Genomic DNA, 23,498 nt, shown 5'->3' with positions numbered 1-23,498 from the left:
GGGGGCAAGTTCCTTCACGTACTCTGTGTAAAATCAAACTGGTATCCCAGCGACCTTTCCTCTTTTGTGCAATTTAATTGTTTCTCTATCCCTCTGTCATCTATTTCGATATCTACCATTTTGTCATCTGTGCGACAATCTAGAGAAGGAACTACAGTGCAGTCTTCCTCTGTGAAACAGCTTTGGAAAAAGACATTTAGTATTTCGGCCTTTAGTCTGTCATCCTCTGTTTCATTACCATTTTGGTCATAGTGTCTGGACATTTTGTTTTGATCCACCTACCGCTTTGACATAAGACCAAAATTTCTTAGGATTTTCTGCCAAGTCAGTACATAGAACTTTACTTTCGAATTCATTGGACGCCTCTCGCATGGCCCTCCTCACATTACATTTCCCTTTTCGTAGTTTTTGTTTGTCTGCAAGGTGTTGGCTATGTTTATGTTTGCTGTGAAGTTCCCTTTGCTTCCGCAGCAGTTTTCTAACTCGGTTTTTGTACCACGGTGGCTCTTTTCCATCTCTTACAATCTTCCTTGGCACATACTCATCTAACGCATATTGTACGATGGTTTTGAACTTTGTCCACTGATTCTCAACACTATCTGTACTCGAGACAAAACTTTTGTGTTGAGCCGTCAGGTACTCTGAAATCTGCTTTTTGTCACTTTCGCTAAACAGAAAAATCTTCCTACCTTTTTTAATATTTCTATTTACGGCTGAAATCATCTACATCTACATCTACATCTATACTCCGCGAGCCACCTTACGGTGTGTGGCGGAGGGTGCTTATTGTACCACTATCTGATCCCCCTTCCCTGTTCCATTCACGAATTGTGCGTGGGAAGAACGACTGCTTGTAAGTCTCCGTATTTGCTCTAATTTCTCGGATCTTTTCGTTGTGATCATTACGCGAGATATATGTGGGCGGTAGTAATATGTTGCCCATCTCTTCCCGGAATGTGCTCTCTCGTAATTTCGATAATAAACCTCTCCGTATTGCGTAACGCCTTTCTTGAAGTGTCCGCCACTGGAGCTTGTTCAGCATCTCCGTAACGCTCTCGCGCTGACTAAATGTCCCCATGACGAATCGCGCTGCTTTTCGCTGGATCATGTCTATCTCTTCTATTAATCCAACCTGGTAAGGGTCCCATACTGATGAGCAATACTCAAGAATCGGACGAACAAGTGTTTTGTAAGCTACTTCTTTCGTCGATGAGTCACATTTTCTTAGAATTCTTCCTATGAATCTCAACCTGGCGCCTGCTTTTCCCACTATTTGTTTTATGTGATCATTCCACTTCAGATCGCTCCGGATAGTAACTCCTAAGTATTTTACGGTCGTTACCGCTTCCAATGATTTACCACCTATGGCATAATCGTACTGGAATGGATTTCTGCCCCTATGTATGCGCATTATATTACATTTATCTACGTTTAGGGAAAGCTGCCAGCTGTCGCACCATGCATTAATCCTCTGCAGGTCCTCCTGGAGTACGTACGAGTCTTCTGATGTTGCTACTTTCTTGTAGACAACCGTGTCATCTGCAAATAGCCTCACGGAGCTACCGATGTTGTCAACTAAGTCATTTATGTATATTGTAAACAATAAAGGTCCTATCACGCTTCCTTGCGGTACTCCCGAAATTACCTCTACATCTGCAGATTTTGAACCGTTAAGAATGACATGTTGTGTTCTTTCTTCTAGGAAATCCTGAATCCAATCACAAACCTGGTCCGATATTCCGTAAGCTCGTATTTTTTTCACTAAACGTAAGTGCGGAACCGTATCAAATGCCTTCCTGAAGTCCAGGAATACGGCATCAATCTGCTCGCCAGTGTCTACGGCACTGTGGATTTCTTGGGCAAATAGGGCGAGCTGAGTTTCACATGATCTCTGTTTGCGGAATCCATGTTGGTTATGATGAAGGAGATTTGTATTATCTAAGAACGTCATAATACGAGAACACAAAACATGTTCCATTATTCTACAACAGATTGACGTAAGCGAAATAGGCCTATAACTATTCGCATCTGATTTATGACCCTTCTTGAAAATGGGAACGACCTGCGCTTTCTTCCAGTCGCTAGGTACTTTACGTTCTTCCAGCGATCTACGATAAATTGCTGATAGAAAGGGGGCAAGTTCTTTAGCATAATCACTGTAGAATCTTAAGGGTATCTCGTCTGGTCCGGATGCTTTTCCGCTACTAAGTGATAGCAGTTGTTTTTCAATTCCGATATCGTTTATTTCAATATTTTCCATTTTGGCGTCCGTGCGACGGCTGAAGTCAGGGACCGTGTTACGATTTTCCGCAGTGAAACAGTTTCGGAACACTGAATTCAGTATTTCTGCCTTTCTTCGGTCGTCCTCTGTTTCGGTGCCATCGTGGTCAACGAGTGACTGAATAGGGGATTTAGATCCGCTTACCAATTTTACATATGACCAAAACTTTTTAGGGTTCTTGTTTAGATTGTTTGCCAATGATTTATGTTCGAATTCGTTGAATGCTTCTCTCATTGCTCTCTTTACGCTCTTTTTCGCTTCGTTCAGCTTTTCCTTATCAGCTATGATTCGACTACTCTTAAACCTATGATGAAGCTTTCTTTGTTTCCGTAGTACCTTTCGTACATGATTGTTATACCACGGTGGATCTTTCCCCTCGCTTTGGACCTTAGTCGGTACGAACTTATCTAAGGCGTACTGGACGATGTTTCTGATTTTTTTCCATTTTTGTTCCACATCCTCTTCCTCAGAAATGAACGTTTGTTGGTGGTCACTCAGATATTCTGCGATTTGTGCCCTATCACTCTTGTTAAGCAAATATATTTTCCTTCCTTTCTTGGCATTTCTTATTACACTTGTAGTCATTGATGCAACCACTGACTTATGATCACTGATACCCTCTTCTACATTCACGGAGTCGAAAAGTTCCGGTCTATTTGTTGCTATGAGGTCTAAAACGTTAGCTTCACGAGTTGGTTCTCTAACTATCTGCTCGAAGTAATTCTCGGACAAGGCAGTCAGGATAATGTCACAAGAGTCTCTGTCCCTGGCTCCAGTTCTGATTGTGTGACTATCCCATTCTATACCTGGTAGATTGAAGTCTCCCCCTATTACAATAGTATGATCACGAAACTTCTTCACGACGTTCTGCAGGTTCTCTCTGAGACGCTCAACTACTACGGTTGCTGATGCAGGTGGTCTATAGAAGCATCCGACTATCATATCTGACCCACCTTTGATACTTAGCTTAACCCAGATTATTTCACATTCGCATTCGCTAATAACTTCACTGGATATTATTGAATTCTTTACTGCTATAAATACTCCTCCACCATTGGCGTTTATCCTATCCTTGCGGTATATATTCCATTCTGTGTCTAGGATTTCGTTACTGTTCACTTCCGGTTTTAACCAACTTTCCGTTCCTAATACTATATGCGCACTATTTCCTTCAATAAGAGATACTAATTCAGGAACCTTGCCCTGGATACTCCTGCAGTTTACCAATATTACGTTAACTTTTCCTGTTTTTGGTCTCTGAGGACGGACGTTCTTTATCAACGATGATAATGTCCTCTCTGGTAAGCCGTCAGGTATTTTATCGTTTCGCCCAAGGGGGGGTCCCTCTAACCTAAAAAACCCCCGTGTGTACGCCACACGTACTCTGCTACCCTAGTAGCTGCTTCCGGTGTGTAGTGCACGCCTGACCTGTCTAGGGGGGCCCTACAGTTCTCCACCCAATAACGGAGGTCGATGAATTTGCAACCATTATAGTCGCAGAGTCGTCTGAGCCTCTGGTTTAGACCCTCCACACGGCTCCAAACCAGAGGACCGCGATCGACTCTGGGCACTATGCTGCAGATATTAAGCTCAGCTTGCACTCCGCGTGCGATGCTGGTTGTCTTCACCAAATCAGCCAGCCGCCGGAAGGAACCAAGGATGGCCTCAGAACCCAAGCGGCAGGCGTCATTCGTTCCGACATGTGCTACTATCTGCAGCCGGTCACACCCAGTGCGTTCAATAGCTGCCGGAAGGGCAGTAACAGATTTATGATCGCTGATTCCCTGTTCTGCATTAACTGTTTCAAATAGTTCGGGTCTGTTTGTCACCAGAAGGTCTAATATGTTATCGCCACGAGTCGGTTCTCTGTTTAACTGCTCAAGGTAGTTTACAGATAAAGTACTTAAAAAAATTTCACTGGAATCTTTGTCCCTGCCACCCGTTATGAATGTGGTAGTAAGATCATCCCGTAGTCAGCTTCAAATGTGATTTCTATAAATTTCCTCAACAGCATTCCTTGAAAGGAATGTCGCCTTCCCTGTGGTGATCCTCATTTGAATTGTTGGGATCCGCACCTGGTCTAATTAAAGGAAGACATCGAAGCCGTGCAGAGGCAGATTGCTAGATTTGTTAGTAGTAGGTTTGAGCAGCACACAGTTGTCACAGAGATGGTTGTGAAATGCAAATGAGTATCACCACAGGCAAGGCGACATTCCTTTCAAGGAATGCTGTTGAGGAAATTTAGAGAAATGACATTTGAAGCTGACTGCGGGATGATCTTACTACCACCGACATACATTTTGGGTGAGGGCCACAAAAATAAGGTAAGAGAAATTAGGGTTAATACAGAAGCATATAGATAGTGGTTTTACCGTAGCTCTGTTTGCATGTGGAACAGCAAAGGAAGTGGTACAGGATACCCTCCGCCACGCATTGTACGCTGGCTTGTAAAGTATGTATGTAGATGTAGATGTAGACTTAGACACACAGTGAGCACTTTCATCTAGTCGATGTGACAGAAAGACAGCATCGTGACCATTAGATATTAGTATGGTGGGAGGCTACAATTTCCTACTTGAGATGGACACACACAGATCAATTGGTTGGAGAAGAGACTGCATTAGATGGTTCAAAGAGAAACAAGAAAGGAAATATATACCAGCTGACACACAATTCCTATGTAATAAAGATGTCTTTCATATTTATACTTCTGTAAAACTTATGTTCGTACTGGAAAAGTAATTATTATTCCAATTAAACATGTATTTTTTTTTTTTAATTTTGCAGTTTATGGTTTACATTTTGACAGAACTGTATATAATGGAGAGACAAGCTAACATCAGATATGGATTCACTGTTCAGCTCATGATAGGATTAAGTTAATACACAACAAAAAAGGAAGTAAAAAATATTTTGTGACAGCCAGTTATTAACACTTACAGCGGTGTACCAATAGTCGCCAGTACTGGTGGGCTAGCTAAAATAAGTAAGCTATAAATTGTGTAGAAATTTGTAGTTGGATTCAAAACATTTTTAGTTTATTCGACTGTCTGCATTAAATGTGCTTATTGTGGTATTGTTAGTGTTGAAGCTGAATACAGAAATGTAACTGCAATTTAGTTGCATTTATTGCTGAACAAAATACTGAAAAGGACTTCTAATATTCAGATGCATAAGCAAACATGTGGTCTACCTGTTCAAATTTTTTTTGTAGTACGCTACTGGCCATTAAAATTGCTACACCATGAAGATGGCGTGCTACAGACGGGAAATTTAACCGACAGGAAGAAGATGCTGTGATATGCAAATGATCAGCCTTTTAGAGCATTCACACAAGGTTGGTGCCGGTGGCGACACCTACAACGTGCTGTCATGAGGAAAGTTTCCGACCGATTTCTCATACACAAACAGCAGTTGACCGGCATTGCCTGGCGAAACGTTGTTGTGATGCCTCGTGTAAGGAGGAGAAATGCGTACCATCGCATTTCCGACTTTGATAAAGGTCGGATTGTAGCCTGTCGCAATTGCGGTTTATTCTATCACGACATTTCTGCTCACATTGGTCGAGATCCAATGATTGTCAGCAGAATATGGAATCGGTGGGTTCAGAAGGGTAATACGGAACGCCGTTCAGCGTCCCGACAGCCTCGTATCACTAGCAGTCGAGATGACAGGCATCTTATCCGCATGGCTGTAACGAATCGTGCAGCCACGTCTCGATCCCTGAGTCAACAGATAGACGTTTGCAAGACAACAACCATCTGCTCGAACAGTTTGACGAAGTTTGTGGCAGCACGGACTATCAGCTCGGAGACCACGGCTGCGGCTACCCTTGACGCTGCATCACAGACAGGAGCGTCTGTGATGGTGTATTCAATGACGAACTTGGGTGCACGAATGGCAAAACATAGTTTTTTCGGATGAATCCAGATTCTGTTTACAGCATCATGAAGGTCGCATCCGTGTTTGGCGACATCGCGGTGAACGCACGTACTGGCGTATCATCCGGCGTGATGGTATCGGGTGCCATTGGTTACACGTCTCGGTCACCTCTTGTTCGCATTGACTGTGCTTTGAACAGTGGACATTACATTTCAGATGTGTTAGGACCCGTGGCTCTACCCTTCATTTGATCCCTGCGAAACCCTACATTTCAGCAGGATAATGCACGACCGCATGTTGCAGGTCCTGTACGGCTCTTTCTGAATACAGAAAATGTTTGACTGCTGCCCTGGCCAGCACATTCTCCAAATCTCTCACCAATTGAAAACGTCTGGTCAATGGTGGCTGAGCAACTGGCTCGTAACAATTCGCTTGTCACTACTCTTTATGAACTGTGGTATCGTGTTGAAGCTGTGTTGGTAGCTGTACCTGTACACGCCATCGGAGCTCTGTTTGACTCAATGCCCAGGCATATCAAGGCCGTTAATATAGCCAGAGGTGGTTGTTCTGGGTACTGATTTCTCAGGATCTATGCACCAAAAATGCTTGAAAATGTAATCACATGTCAGTTCTAGTATAATATATTTGTCCATTGAATACCCATTTATCGTCTAAAATTCAGCATTCATGGTGGAGCACAGTGTGCTGCAACTTGATACGTAGCAAGATACGTAGTCCAATATTACATTCACTGCACTAACATCTTCAGATTCATTTCCTGGTGGACAGTTGATCATAACAACACAATCTGTGAAAATAATATGATAAACACATGCAAGAACTCAATTTTGAGAAAGATCTGCACTTGCCAATATACTCACATGATATGTAAACTGATCAGCATCAAATGCTTTATTTTCATCTTCTACAGGCATGTTAAGAGCTTTGTACATCATTTGCTGCAAATGTGCCTCTTCTTCACTGCACATTTTCAATGCTAAATAGACACGAAAACACACAAAACGCATGAAATAGAGCAAACTCAAAATGTCAGATGACAACCTTAAAAGCAACTGACAGTAATAGAGGTTTCAAAACTAACAAATTTTTCCAGTGATGCTGCTTCTGCCATCTGGTGGTCACAGTAGAAACTACAAAGTCTGTGTGTGTGTGTGTGTGTGTGTGTGTGTGTGTGTGTGTGTGTGTGTTTTGGGGGAGTACTAATAGATAAGTGGATATGTTTCTGTTGACTACCAATGATGCGAATGTTTCGTGTGGTTTCAGCTGCACGTAGAGTTTGACATGTTCGGGGAGGACCGATACGACATTTCTGGAAGACCGCGTTTTACGGCAACGCAGCAGGCGCTGGCCTTTGTCGGGGTCGTCGGTGGATTCTTTGGGCTTTACTACCTGCTGGATGACTACAAGATGTTCAGACCTGTGGCAAGTATTCTTTGTTGACTACCCTGCTTCACAATCTTCAAAACTATTTAGTTGTATGAATATAATAGAGGAAAACATTCCATGTGGGAAAAATATATCTAAAAACAAAGATGCTGTAACTTACCAAACGAAAGAGTTGGTATGTTGATAGGAGACAATAAAACACACACACACACACACACACACACACACACACACACACACACACACACACACACACACAAATTTCAAGCTTCTTAACCCACGGTTGCTTCATCAGGAAAGAGAGAAGGAGAGGGAAAGACGAAAGGATGTGGGTTTTAAGGGAGAGGGTAAGGAGTCATTCCAATCCTGGGAGCGGAAAGACTTACCTTAGGGGGAAAAGGGACAGGTATACACGCACACGCACATCCATCGGCAGTACTGTGTGTGTGTGTGTGTGTGTGTGTGTGTGTGTGTGTGTGTGTGTGTGTGTGTCCCTTTTCCCCTTAAGGTAAGTCTTTCCACTCCCAGGATTGGATTGACTCCTAACCCTCTCGCTTAAAACCCACATCCTTTCGTCTTTCCCTCTCCTTCCCTCTTTCGTGATGAAGCAACTGTGGGTTGCAAAAGCTTGAAATTTGTGTGTGTGTTGTCTCCTATCAACATACCAACACTTTTGTTTGGTAAGTTGCAGCATCTTTGTTTTTAGATAAACTATTTAGTTGGTGTCACGTGAAACTGGAATTACACATAGAACCTAATATTCACAGTACATATTCTTTTTGTGAAGTGGAAATTTGTTACCACAGTTAGATTACCAGAACTACTGCCTGTAAACATTATTGTTGTTGTTGTTGTTGTTTGAAACTTCTTATTAGATTAAAACCATGTGCCAGGCCAGAATTGGAACCTGGTACCTTGCCTTCTTGGTCAATGTTCTGAGCTATTGAGGCATGACTCACAAGTCTGAATTGTGTGTGAATCGTGTTGAAAGCAGGGCATTGCCCTAGAAAGGTGAGGTTTTAGGTTCGAGTCTCAGGCTGGCGCACAGTTTTAATTTGCTACAAAGCTTCAGAAGAGTGGCACTCCCCTATTTAAAAAAATGATTCTGGTTGTTTTGTTTATTATCATGGCCTATATGTAAAGATTGACAAGGCACAGTAATGCAATAGTTATTTTACTTGAATATTTGTTCACCAACTCCCTAACGGAAATTGAAGTGCAGGAAATAATTTGCACCACATTCTGACTCTGTCACTGTATTCAGCTTAAAAACTAGAAGGAACCTGTTCATTGTTCGTAAGTCCAATTAAAGTTCATGAAGTTGTAACATTGGTAGGTGGCTCAGTTGTCGCCAGTTGTATGCACATTCCCCACACCTTCCCCCTTCTTCTGACTGGCAGTAGCTAATGTGGTGGTCCTCCTCCAGACACTCTGCTGTGTATTGTGTTGGGCTAAAATACAATTTTCGTCCGGACTGCAATGTGGCTGTAACTTAGTGTCATTACAGATTTATTTAGCAAAAGCAGTCATTACCTGCAGGAGGGACAGTTGCCTTTGTATGAGGTGTGCCCAGAAAGGAAGAGTCCTCAGCCTCTGACAGTGAAAGGAATTTCTTTTTTCCTCCTTGACAAAGTTGGCAGCAAGACATTAGAGGGCAAGGTGTTGACAGTGGAATGTGTGCTGATTTGTCTCTTATCAGCAGAAAACTCTCATAGTGCGTTGTAGAAATAAGTTTCTGTACTTTGAATCCCACCAGATGTGAGGTGAGGAGTGTAATCCAGTTTCTTCTCGCAAAGGGAAATGTGTGTTCTACATTTTTAACTAAATCAGACCTGTTTACAGGCTCAATGTGCTGAATCGTACTAATGTGTACAAGTGGTGTCAAGAGTTTAAACATGGCAGAACAAATGTTCGTGGGGAACAGAGGAGTGGCATCCCTGAATTGTGATTGACGGCATGGGGAATGAGATTGAAGAAATTGATTGAGTTCAGGGAGATGAACCCAATGTGTTCCAGAAATATTCAGATCTCATCTGCATGAAGTTGTTATTCAAACACACGGTATTCAAAAATTGGGTGTGAGAAGCGTACAAAAGCAGCTCACAGACCAGCACACATTCAACAGAATCGCATCTGCATAGGGATCTCTCGAGCACTTTGAACTGGAAGGTGAGTGATACTCCTCAGTGTAATATGTCCAGGGGCATGGAAGGATGATTTATGAACTGATGCTGCACAGTACTGTGAAATTCTATTAAAAAAGACAAAAGAAAAGAAGAGCAATGTTTGAAGGGGGTGTGCTTTTTGCACAACAGTGAATGTCAAGATACAGCCAGTGCCACCAGGCAAAACTCCAGCACTACCGCACGGTTCTTAGGCGACCAGACAGAAAGTGAAAGATGCTCTTGTTCCCACCTAACATAGTGATGAAAATTCCTAACTTAAAAACAGGGTAATTTTTCTGAGTGAGCTAAGTGTGGCGCAAAAGCATACTGTAGAGATTTCACCATATTGTTGAATACTGAAGCCACTGAAGGTATTAATTACAGTCAGTTGTCTGTTAATCTCTTAGTTCCTTCCTTACCAGAATCCAAAAAATACATTTCAGTTCTGGAATTGTCACCTGCTACGTTGATAACGAGTCGACGATCGACAGAGCCCACATAGCCACCCAGGCGCCGCGTTTTCTCCTCTTCGTTCATGAAGAACCGTTCTACATCCCACCAGTATTCGGTAGTGACATGTGAAAAAGCTGCGTGCATTAGTTCCAGTATGTGTGGCTGCTTAAGTCTTATTTCTCGTACAAATCCCTTAACTTGGCTCCAGATCAGTTCTGTTTGGTTCATATTGTAATGGTACAGTGGCAAATTACAGTATATGTCGAATGCGTATCCACAGTCTGCTGTATCAAACACAGTACCTCGGAAAAGTTCAAAGCAAAACATTAAGAATAACCTGTTCGTGAGCACTTCTTAACTGAGTTCCACTCATGTTTCACTACGTAGTAGGAAGCAGCTTCACCCATTTTCATACTGCTTATTAACAGTGCGACACTCTGACCACATCAGTGCAGTGACTGCAACTGTACGCTATTTTTGAAATAAAAACAATGTAGCTAAAGCATGATTAAACGTTGATGATTGTTAATATAGTAGAATATCTTAAAGTTTCATTTAACATACCGTAGTAATAAGATATCTAATATATAAGTGGGACCTAATTGCAAGAGCACAACAACACCAATCATTGCATTTGTGTTTGTTTACATCAGATTTATTCTTATGATGGACAGAGTATAGCCACTAAACGATTACACCTTCCAATAAGCACAGCAGCATCAGCTAATGGTGGTAAATTGCTGCCCACATTATCTGTCCGACCATTTGTGTGTGTTGGGAATAAGAGTGATGAACTCGGAATGTGTTCAATAATTTTGCAGTGAACGGATGTTGAGGATATTTGTAATTATGCGGGTCCATTTTGTTACCCTTCACATATATAGGAATCGTGCATGCATTTTTTCTGGTCACCATAAACTTGAGCTACGTAAGGAACCAATTTCGCAGAGTACTATCCGTAAAATCGAACTGGGATTCCGTCTGGACCCCGCAAGATATTTTTCAACTCTTTCAGTTGCTTCTCTGTGGAATATGTGCCGATTTCTATGTCCTTCATGTAGGAGTTTGTGGGATAGTGGTATGTTCGTGTGATCCTACTACGTAAATTATTTCTTAATGTGGAATTTTAAGCTGTGGCTTTCCTTTTGCTGTCTTCTATTGCCGTCCAGGCTGACTGGTAGATGATTGAATGAATGGAAGGCTTTCACCCACACAGTTATTTTACATATGACCAGAATTTTCTGTTTTACACACACACACACACACACACACACACACACACACACACACACACACACACACAATCCTATGTGACATGCATTATAAAAAGCCAGACACTTCCTAGTTGTATGAATGTAGCTTAATGGTGTACTTTCGGGTGTTCTGCAGAGTTGTTGCTTCCTTTTTATTAACAATGTTTAAAGAATCAGTCCAGTTGTCTTCTTCAGGTGCTGCAAGTTGAGCTGTTACGTTTACTCACTGCCTGGACTCCGACCACGCTGTGGACTGTTGTCGGTCCCGTGTTGCTATTTGTAGCTGACTGTAGTCCACGGCCTCTGGGCCGGGGGTACACAGTTGACAGCTGCGAAGCTGGAAAGTCGACACTCGGCCTGTTTTGCTTTTTGTACTGTGTAAACTTCCATCGTATTTGAGTGTTCTGTTGTGTTTTGTGTGCACGAAAGTAAGACTGACGAATAAGGTAGTCTGTGTGTTTTCTCATAATGGCTGAAATGCCGAGAAGGCACCGAGTGTTTCACAAGCAGGCAAGTGGACTTACTTTTAATCCGTACTCATTTTTCAAACGTGAGGCAGATTTGGGCGAGCCAGTCTGTGCCGTTGCCTAGGTGCAGGAACTTAAGTCAGTTGCTGTCCGTGCACTTTCAGCCGAGTTCACAGTGCAGCTTTCCTCGTGACCTGCTGTGCTGCCAGAGGCCACAAACGCTGTCGTCGACTGTAGCGACCCGCCCTTTTCACACGGGTAGCACGAAGTATCTACGACCAGATGCCTTGCCTGTTGTAACAGTGATCTGATTTATGGGCCACTGTGAGTTATGATTAAAATTCAGAGAATAATGTTACATAATTGAATAGATAACAAAACTAAAAAGATCACAAATGAACTTACACCTTTTACCTACTTTTCAACATAGTCACCGACATTCTCAGCACATTTTGTGGTACCAGTTTCAGTACGCACTATTTGTAGAAGTCCATTTGGTCGGAGTATAGCCATCTGCGGTCTGCCAATTTCACTTCCGCATCTGTCGCAAAGTGTCGGCCGGCCAGAAATTTCTTCACGGGTCCAAACAGATGAAAGTCTGACGGTGCGGGGTCTGGACTGTACGGTGGATGCTGGAGCACCTCCTACCCAAATTTGGCAATTTTCTCACGAATAGGAGCAGCAACATGGGTGTGGGAACTTTTACCAAGAAGTTTGACACCGCCAGCATTAACATTGTGGCATTTGTCACAAAGGGCGCTATTTGGCTAAACCAAAGTTTTAATGTAGGCTGCAGCATTCACAGTTCAACAAAGTCCACCAGTAACACATCCTGCATATCACAGAACACTGTCACAAGCACTTTCCTTGCGGAATAACTCACTCTGAATATTTTTTTTTTTACTGGGGGACGAGCACGTTTCCAATCTGTAGAGGTCTGCTCAATTTCGGACGTGTAGTGGTACTCTCACGACTTGTCACCAGTGACGATTTCTTTCAAAAAGACGTTCTCCTTTTGCAGCGTAACACGGTAAGTGATCCAAACTTGTCAGTTGCCGGCAATTGTGGTTATCAGTCAAGTCCTTAGGTACCCAGTGAGCACTAATTTTACAAAATTTCAACATGTAATGAACAATATTGTACACTGCACGATGGGAAATGTTGAATTGCTGCAATAAGGTTCGCAGTTGCACACACCAGTCATTCAAAATTCTCACCCCAATGGCACTGACACTATCTGGCATTGCAGCTCTCACCAGTCTCCTGGAGTGTGGCGAATCACTGAGGTTCATACGACCCTCTCGGAAGAATGCACACCACCTGGAGACAGCTTCGGTCCGTGCGGTTGTCCTCCGTACACACCGTGTTCGTCCCTATAAATTTTACACGGTTGATGCCATTTGGCCATAAATATCAACTACACTTAGCTGTTCTTCACAAGTTGATAACAGTAACACACACCAGTTTTCTTCTGTAATCCAGCTGCAATTCCAGGGGAGGAAAAAACTGTTTGTGTGTTACTTTTCAATCCTCACTCGTAATTACAGCAATGAGGAGACTGTGATGTATACCCTGTTATCTGTTCCATGTGTAATTGGCATTTTGAGTGACATGTCGTGCCAATGATGGAAACTACAAGCTGGTCACAGAGGAGGCAGTATCTGGTGGGAAAAGCAGTAAACAGTCACCGCAACTCTAGAGAGCAGTGAAGCTTGACCTGAATCTACAGGGTGTTATGAAAAGCTACGGCCAAACTTTCAGGAAAAATTCCTCACACACAAATTAAGAAAAGATGTTATGTGGACATGGGTCCGGAAACGCTTAATTTCCATGTTAGAGATCATTTTAGTTTTGTCAGTATGTACTGTACTTCCTCGATTCACTGCCAGTTGGCGCAATTGGAGGAAGTTAATGTTGACTTCGGTGCTTGTGTTGACATGTGGCTCATTGCTCTACAGTACTAGTATCAAGCACATCAGTACGTAGCATCAACAGGTTAGTGTTCATCACGAACGTGGTTTTGCAGCCAGTGCAGTGTTTACAAATGCGGAGTTGGCAGATGCCCATTTGATGTATGGATTAGCACGGGGCAATAGCCGTGGCGCGGTACGTTTGTATCGAGACAGATTTCCAGAACGAAGGTGTCCCGACAGGAAGACGTTCGAAGCAATCGATCGGCGTCTTAGGGAGCACGGAACATCCCAGCCTACGACTCGCGACTGGGGAAGACCTAGAACGACGAGGAAACCTGCAATGGACGAGGCAATTCTTCGTGCAGTTGACGATAACCCTAATGTCAGCGTCAGAGAAGTTGCTGCTGTACAAGGTAACGTTGACCACGTCACTGTATGGAGAGTGTTACGGGAGAACCAGTTGTTTCCGTACCGTGTACAGTATGTGCAGGCACTTTCAGCAGCTGATTGGCCTCCACGGGTACACTTCTGGGAATGGTTCATCCGACAATGTGTCAATCCTCATTTCAGTGCAAATGTTCTCTTTACGGATGAGGCTTCATTCCAAAGTGATCAAATTTTAAATTTTCACACTCAACATGTGTGGGCTGATTTTCTGTGAACCTTTGGGCAGGCATTGTCGGTGATGTCTCGATTGGGCCCCACATTCTTCCACCTATGCTCAATGGAGCACGTTATCACGATTTCATATGGGATACTCTACCTGTGCTGCTACAACATGTGCCTTTACAAATATGACACAACATGTGGTTCATGCACGATGGAGCTCCTACACATTTCAGTCGAAGTGTTTGTACGCTTCTCAACAACAGATTCGGTGACCGACGGATTGGTAGAGGCGGAGCAATTCTGTGGCCTCCACTCTCTCCTGACCTCAACCCTCTTGGCTTTCATTTATGGGGGCATTTGAAAGCTCTTGTCTACGCAACCCCGGTACCAAATGTAGAGACTCTTGGTGCTCGTATTGTGGACAGCTGTGATACAATACGCCATTCTCCAGGGCTGCACCAGCGCATCAGGGATTCCGTGCAACGGAGGGTGGATGCACGTATCCTCGCTAACGAAGGACATTTTGAACATTTCCTGTAACAAAGTGTTTGAAGTCACGCTGGTAGGTTCTGTTGCTGTGTGTTTCCATTCCATGATTAATGTGATTTGAAGAGAAGTAATAAAATCAGCTCCAACATGGAAAGTAAGCGTTTCCGGACACACATCCACATAACATATTTTCTTTCTTTGTGTGTGAGGATTGTTTCCTGAAAGTTTGGCCGTACCTTTTTGTAACACCCTGTATAAATAGCTTGTCCATCTCCCCCCCCCTCCCCCCCCCCCCCAATATATATATATATCTCTCTCTCTCTCTCTCTCTCTCTCTCTGTCTCTCGCTCTGTGTGTGTGTGTGTGTGTGTGTGTGTGTGTGTGTGTGTGTTTGTTTCTTTTCCTGCTTCTCCCTGTCTGTCCATCTCCTCCCCCTCTGACAGTTCCCTGCCGCCCCCCCTCCCCCTTCCCACCTCTGTCCATCCCCTCCTCGTTTACTGTTATTGCAAATTCAGATTCCATAGTAGTATTCTAATCGTAAGCTGATAAGCCATAAATACACCTTTCCTATTTCCTGCAAAAAGCAACTACGACGAAGAAAACAAAACAGCATGTTTGTACAGTTTTTGCTTAAAAAAAAAAAAAATATATATATATATATATATATATATATATATATATATATATATATATATATATATATATAATAAAGAATATATAAAAAAACTTTGTCCGAACAGGCCTCAGAACGCCCAACGGTACTGACCGACCGCCGTGTCGTCCTCAGACGATAGGCGTCACCGGATGGGGATACGGATGGGCACGTTTCCAGCGCGTCACTCTCCCGGCCGTTGTCAGTTTTCGTGACTGGAGCTGATACTTCTCAGTCAAGTAGCTCCTCAATTGGCCTCGCAAAGAGCGGAGTGCAACATCACTTGGAAGATCGGACGGTTGCCCATCCGAGTGCTAGACAAGCCTGACAGCACTAAACTTTGGCGATCTGAAGGGAACCCGTGTTACCACTGCGGCAAGGCCATTGGCAAGGAGGACTATACGCGGTGATTCACGGAGATGTGCAAATATTTTAATATATTGTTCTACAAGTAAAACTAAAGAAAAAAGTTCATATAAACCTAAGTCCACAAATGTTTAGTTATGGAGTTACGGCTAATAAAAGATTTCGCCTGAAATTTAGCAACTTCACTAATATGAAGCCATCCCAAAGCTTTACGAGGTTAAGTAAAGCACAATTTCCATTTATTTTATGTTGTGGGTCTGGTGAACCTAATGAAACATATCCCAGACGTAGTTTACGAGGACACAGTCAATACAAGCAAGGCATTACTTGCTCGCATTACAAATTCAGCAGACAAAATTAACAACCGCCCTGTGAAACTGAAATGAGCAACAAAATCTGTTCAAACATGTGCAGCTAAATGCATTGAACTCAGTGGAGACATTTTTGAATATTTGTTGTTAATGTATGGTGAAATTGTATGTACACTGTACAACTTGCTTAACAGTGAGCGGTTTTTTCTGGTTTAACATGAATTCACGTATGCTATGGCATTAATAAAAGCAGATTATCTGACACATTCGTACAGTTCCTGTTAATGTTATTACCATCGTTTTTTCCAAAATTAAATTCCATACAACGTCTGTTGAAAACTTTGTGCAATTGTCTGAAATTTAAAAAACAGATTGGGCCAAGTAGATAATAAATTACAAATTTTACAAAATTACATCTTTGCTTCTCTGCATGTTATGGAAAACTATTCCAGATACACATCTGGGGCATGTTTTATTAGATTCCACAGATCAATAACAACAATATAAATGGAAATTGTGCTTTACTTTAACCTCATACAGTTTTGTGATGGCCTCATATTAGCCAACTTTATAAATTTCAGGCAAAATCTTTTATAAGCCATAACTCCGTAGCTAAACATTTGTGGACCTATGTTTATATGACCTTTTTTCTTTAGTTTTACATGTAGAATAACGTATTAAAATATTTGCGTATCTTTGTAAAACACCCTGTATAAGGAAAAATCAGTTTGTCTAACAGTTTAAATGCCATGCTATCCTAGTTGGACAGCATGCACTACAGAAATATACAGTCTATGTCCATCTGAATGTTCTTTAGAGTATTGTATAAAATTGTAAGTGAACTGGTCAAAGACTTTTCGAGATGTTCGGTAATGATGTTTTATCGTGATATATTACATATCAATTTAAAAATATATAGTGTATGTCTGTCTGAATGTTCATTAAAGTATCATGTAAAATTTGATTTAAATTGGCTGAGAACTTTTCGAGCTTTTTTGGTAGCAGTGTTAAATGACTTGTCTGTATAGTAGTATATATTAGCACAATGCCAGACAAGTTGTCTGGCTGTAGATACTTAGTGCTAACTGCGTGAAGCGGGGTCAGGTCAGTAGTCCTAGTATAATTTGAATGGTTTAAGCAGTGCTCACCAGGAAAGCTCTCAGGAGGCACAACTTAGCTGACAGTCATCATAATTCACCCTGCCTGCACAAAATGTTTACAAATCATATGCACAAACCTTCACTGTGAATCAGTACATCTATTAGTTAAATCCTTCCTGCTGTTAATGAGATAAACCTTCACATAGACACAGCAGAATTCGGTGGGCGACTTTAATTTACACTGAAGCGCCAAAGGAACTGATTTAGGCATGCGTATTCAAATAGAGATTTGTAAACAGGCAGAATAAGGTGCTGCATTCTGCAACGTCTGTATAAGATAAAAAATGTCTGGCGCAGTTGTTAGATTGGTTACTGCTAATACAATGGTAGGTTATCAAGATTTAAGTTAGTCTGAATGTGGTGTTACAGTTGGCGCACGAGTGATGGGACACAGCATCTCCGAGGTAGCGATGAAGTGGGGATTTTCCCATACGACCATTCCATGAATGTACAGTGTGAATATTAAGAATCCGGTGAAACATCAAATCTCGGACATCGCTGCGGCCGGAAAAAGATCCTGCAAGAACGGGACTGACGATGACTGAAGAGAATCATTCAAAGTGACAAAAGTCCAGCCCTTCTGCAAATTGCTGCAGATTTCATGGGCCATCAACAAGTGTCAGCATGTGAACCATTCAACGAAACATCATCGGTAAGGGGGTCTTGGAGCAGAAGGCGCACCGTGTACCCCTTGATGACTGCACCACACAAAGCTTTACGCCTCACCTGGGCGTGTCGACACCGACATTGGATTGTTGTTAACCGGAAACATGTTGACTTGGCGGACAACTCTCATTTCAAATTGTATCGAGCGGGCGGATGTGTACGGGTATGGAGTCAACCTCGTGAATCCGTGGACCCTGTATGTCAGCAGGGGACTGTTCAAGCTGGTGAAGGCTCTGTAATGGTGAGGGGTGTGTGCAGTTGTAGTGATGTGGAACACCTGATACATCTAGATACGACTCTGACAGGTGGCACGTACGTAAGCATCCTGTCTGATCACCTGCATCCATTCGTGTCCATTGCACATTCCAATGGACTTGGCAATTCCAGCAGGACAGCGTGACACCCCACATGTCCAAAATTGCTGCAGAATGCCTCCAGGAACACAGCTCTGAGTTTAAACACTTCCTCTAGCCACCAAACTCCCCAGACATGAACATTGTTGAGCATATCGGGGATGCCTTGCAACGTGCTGTTCAGAAGAGATCTCCGCTCCCTCTCACTCTTCGGATTTATTGACGGCCCTGCAGGATTCGTGGTGTCAGTTCCTTCCAGCATTACTTCAGACAATAGTCAAGTCCGTGCCACATTGTGTTGTAGAACTTCTGCATGCTCGCGGGGGGGCCCTCTGCGATATTAGGCAGGTGTACCAGTTTCTTCTGCTCTTCAGTGTATAACATGTTGTCATTTTAAGTTTGACTTTGGATTCTCCACTGTGTGCTTTGATGCCCTCGTTTCAGAGCCCATGCCAAAAGTCCACGAAACACACATTCTATCAGCATTTCCCAGTTTTTGCGGATGTGATGACGAGCAAGATCTTAATTACCGACCCAAAGCCTTGTTTAGATTGAAACCTCCGTACCTACTTATTGAGTTTTCTGGCATCTGTATCTTGACGTATTCCTTAATTACGCTGTCCCAGAAATGTAGCCTTTGCACCACTGTCCTGGACTCAAGTATGTTTGAAGTAATGCTTGGCGACAGCTGGTTTTAATCCAGTGCTTTGCATATCCCATTGACTGTGTTAATAGTCTGCTCTTTGGCGCCAAGATAGGAATACTATGTAGTCTCTCATTACGAGAGTCTCACTTTCTGAATCCTTGGAATTAATCGTGGAAATTTTGGCATGTCCATCTTTAACCCTGTGGTGCATGAATTTCACTGCAGTGGACAACTTATAATGGTGAATTTTCTGGCGTTTTCAATCAGTCGTGAGTCTGCAAATGCACGCAGGACACAACACCAGTAGGGAGTGCCTACTGCAGTGAACTGTGTGCATTTGCAGTCTCAGGACTAATTGAAAATGCCAAAATAGGGACCGTTAACAGCTGACTACTGTAGTGGACGCTCTGCACCACAGGGTTAAGTAGGAGGAGAAGACCATAGCCAATACGAATATTACAACTTTCTACATTACAGTTAGCTGTAATTTCAACATCAATGTATTGGCAGTTGCTTTTTATGATTGATTAAATCATTAAGCCATCCAAATATATATTGGCTGAATTTTCCCAGAAGACATCACTCAGAAAGGCTTCCTGAAATTAACTGGTATCCACTCGTGTAGTAAGCAACCACCCATTGTGAGACTGCAGACAGAAGTACCAGTTATTTTGCTGAAAGTTAGATTGTGTTGCATAACTTTCTAGACACGTGAGGATGTCAACTTATTTCCTCTCCAACAGCAAAAATTGTGAAGAAGCAGACGGCGTGGTTACGAGTATTTTGTTATCGCCCGTCGTGGCAAACCTATACGTGGGAAGTTCCTAGAACATTTACATTGTATCTGTCCTAACGTAAATTTTGTAATGGAACTTGAAAACCAGAGCCAAATATCTTTCTGTGATGTGTTGACAGAAGACTGCACAAATCTCTCGGTTGCAGTGTATATAGAAAACCGACAAACGCTGCCCTCTGTCTGTGACATAACGGTGGCTCGAGGTGCACAAAGAAACGTGGTACTAAAGACTCCAGTCTATAGAGCTCAGAATGCTTTCGGATGACACGGTAGAAATAAGATATCGGAAGGAATGGGTACTCGGACAATCAAATTGAGTGGGTGCTGTAGTCAAAACCAAGAATGCGTGAGAAAGAGGTTGAGGTTGAGATGTAGAACGAGAAGTTGATGCTCTCTCGTGCAGGCCCAAATCCAAACAGTTCGGTAGACTCCTACAGAAATGAGGCATCCATTATATTTCAGTCCCATCAACAAAGCTGGAAATGTTCTTTGCAACTTTAACAGCACCTCACAAAATGAAATACGATGAGAGTAGTATTGTGGTGTAAATGCTAAGTTTCTGGCACAGTGTAATTAAGCAGTGTATGAAAGTAAAGATGCTGGAAAACTTGATAAATAGGTACAGAGGTGTCTAAACGAGGTTCGGGGTCTGGGACTACTCTCTGCAAAAATCACATTGATCAATTTACTGAAGTGGCTGACAGATGCAAATTGACCTACATATCAGTCAGTTTTGTCGTAGCATTGTGAGAGATGACACATGCAGTAGTAGATGCAGCTTTGATTAAGAACGGCATCAGTCTTTGAACTTTTGTGCTAAGGACCTGCCAGTGTATAAATAAGTAAATTACTTATATTTCTGACTGCTTATATCAGTTGTTTTCTGTACACTTGGAAGGCATTTTCTGTACAGTTGGAAGGCAGGACCTTCTCTGTTTTGACTGACTAATTTTGGGTTTCAGTTGGCGAAGCAGCTACCGGCCCCGGGAGTGGTCCACTACACATTCGAGCCAGCTGAGTGACTGCAGATGACCTCGTAGATCTGCCGGTGCAGTTTCGTGTGATTTTCTGGGAGTTAGCTGTGGCAGATGTGTGGACTGATATTTTTTCTGTATAGGGTAGCTGTAGTGAAACATGTCGGGTCGGTTACATTTGCACTGTTAAATATATTGCCCCCTTAACTGTGACGGAACCATCTGGTTTATTCTCCGGCCACAGCAAGGTGATTCCTGCCACAGCCACCTCTGTCACTTGTGAATAAGTATGCAATACAGTGACACTCAGTAAATGATATCTTGATTGTGAACAGTTTACATGATTTCAGCTGGTGCACAAACTACCTGTTATGTAAATAAAGAATGTTTCGCAATGGAAAAAAGTTCTGTACTGTGTGTTTATTCAAGGTGGATCAAAAGAGTTGTAAATGATATTGTAAAACAAATTAAACTAGAAGGTTCTGTTTGACATCAATTCACAAATTACTTTCATATATGTATGCCCTTAATAATTAACCATTGCAAGCTTTCACTTTAGTTAAAGTTGTACATCTGTGTAGTGTTCAACTCAACACCTGGATCTCTCTAGATTTCATTTTCTTCTTGTGACCATTCTTAGGACAATAACTTCCTGCAGAACATAGGACACAATAATTGTCTTTGTTTGAAGTAATACAAGATATACTACACTAACTATTTTTGTAGCTTTATTAAATCACTAGGAATAAAGCAGATTGCTTTTAATCTGTTGTTTGTGTAGAACTATTACTCTTAGAGAATGTGCTTTTTACAGTTTTTCAGAGACTCTCACATATATATTATCTTTAGTATGATTTTCATTCAGCATAAAATTTCTTTATTTCCCAGTAAATCAATTCGCATTTTCTGGTTGTTCGTGTCGTCATTTGCATTTAAATATTCTCAATATGACATAGTTTATTAACGTCCAGACTAGGTGTGTATGCATTTACGACAGGGTGTGTCCTTCACATATGAAACTGGTGTCTCTTCTTTACTAACACAAGGAAGTGAAAAATTTCAACTTGGCATACAACACAATAGATGTTAGTTGTTAAACAATTTTAATTTGGGCAATTGAGCTTCCATTAACACTGGTGTCAGAGGACTGAAATACTGAACAGTGGAATCTCATCAATTGCTGGCTGTCTCATAAGTTGCAGTGGTGGCCGACTGTCTCTGTAGTACGGATGCTGCAGCAAAGCTGCTGCCATCGGAATGTTGCGTCACTCGTATGCTCGACACAGATTGGAAATGAAGACCATTTTGGAAATAAAGACCTTTATTAAGCGTGTGTTCAACATATTTTCATAAACGAGTAAAAGTTTTTCAATTTACATTAAATAATTTTAACATACATCATTCTGTTAGTACCGTATTTACTCGAATCTAAGCTGCACTTTTTTTCTGGTTTTTGTAATCCAGAAAACCGCCTGCGGCTTAGAATCGAGTGCAAAGTAAGCGGAAATTTTGAAAAATGTTGGTAGGTGCCGCCACAACTAACTTCAGCCGATGAGTACATGTAGCGCTACACAGGCATGCTTTGTGGGCACAAAGATAAATACTGGCACTAAAACCTCTGCGTCAGTAAATAAATTTAAAAAAAGGTGGAAAACGAGCTTTTTTCCTCTGCCCTGAGTTTCGACCACTGCATTTTCACACGTTATCCAACAAAGTAAATACAAATTCCGTATTGTTCATCTTCGAATGTAGCAGCATTCCGATGTACTACGAAAATCCGACCGGCAAGACTGTTTGGGATGTTTGTCAATATGGCCAACTCCACGTTCTGAATTTTTTCCTACCTGTGAGAAGAGATGGTTGCTAATAGGAACTTTTATGAATTGTGAATCACATGCAGCATTCTCTTCACCATAAGAATAATACAAATATAAACATTTTTCCATGTATTCTTTAGTGTTTGCTGCTATCTCATTTAAATCCTGTCAGCCTAATAAACTACGAAACTAGAGTGAGACAACAGCAAACGCAGAAGAATATACACATGTAAAGTTAGTAATGATGAAAAAATACATGTATGGATCAAAGGACTTGGTGTACTTGCCGAGAATGTAACTTTAACTGGTGAAGTAACCTTGTACTATAATGATTAAAGTATGATCGGTAGAGTCAGCCGCCAATCACTAGACGTAAGTCTGGTGAACGGGGGCTCAAGGATGCAACAATTTGAAAAAAATCTAAAGCATAGTGCCGTGTTCGCCGCTGAGCGCCTATGAGGCTGCATGATGCAACCCGCTTGGACCGTTATATTCTTATTAGTCTTATGCCTAATAGTGATACAGTCAGAAATGAAGCACGGCAATTGACTAGATTTTTAAATCTAAGATGACTCTAATTTCTGTGCAGAATGTAATCTACAAAAGAGGCGTCTGCAAAGATTTTCAAATGGAGAAAAATTTTAGCTAAACTCTCGTTCAGAACATCTTCTATTATACGCAGTCTATTATTTGGTTCTTGTTGATCATTATTAAAGAAAGCAGCAGTGTAAGTTACAACAAATAGCAGTCTTTTGCCACTGTTTCATTAATGAGACAATTCCTCTCTTTTTTTATTGTAAGCGGCGGTAGCGCGCACAAAAGCAAGCCATCCCGCCGG

General features: G+C 42.0%; 1 protein-coding gene across 1 annotated transcript in view; it reads left to right on the top strand.

Moving 5' to 3' along the window:
• LOC124553694 (NADH dehydrogenase [ubiquinone] 1 beta subcomplex subunit 8, mitochondrial) overlaps positions 1-21,339 on the top strand; it is a 31,327-nt gene extending 9,988 nt beyond the window's left edge. Inside the window, exons 3-4 of the mRNA XM_047127597.1 lie at positions 7,448-7,606; positions 20,832-21,339. Coding sequence (XP_046983553.1) covers positions 7,448-7,606; positions 20,832-20,891 — 219 coding nt within the window. The 3' untranslated portion in view covers positions 20,892-21,339. The remainder of the gene's footprint in view (positions 1-7,447; positions 7,607-20,831) is intronic.
• Positions 21,340-23,498: the final 2,159 nt, after the last annotated feature.

The sequence above is a fragment of the Schistocerca americana genome, chromosome 11, assembly GCF_021461395.2.
Source record: "Schistocerca americana isolate TAMUIC-IGC-003095 chromosome 11, iqSchAmer2.1, whole genome shotgun sequence".
Lineage (NCBI taxonomy): Eukaryota > Metazoa > Arthropoda > Insecta > Orthoptera > Acrididae > Schistocerca > Schistocerca americana.
This window is presented reverse-complemented; position numbering and strand designations above follow the sequence as displayed.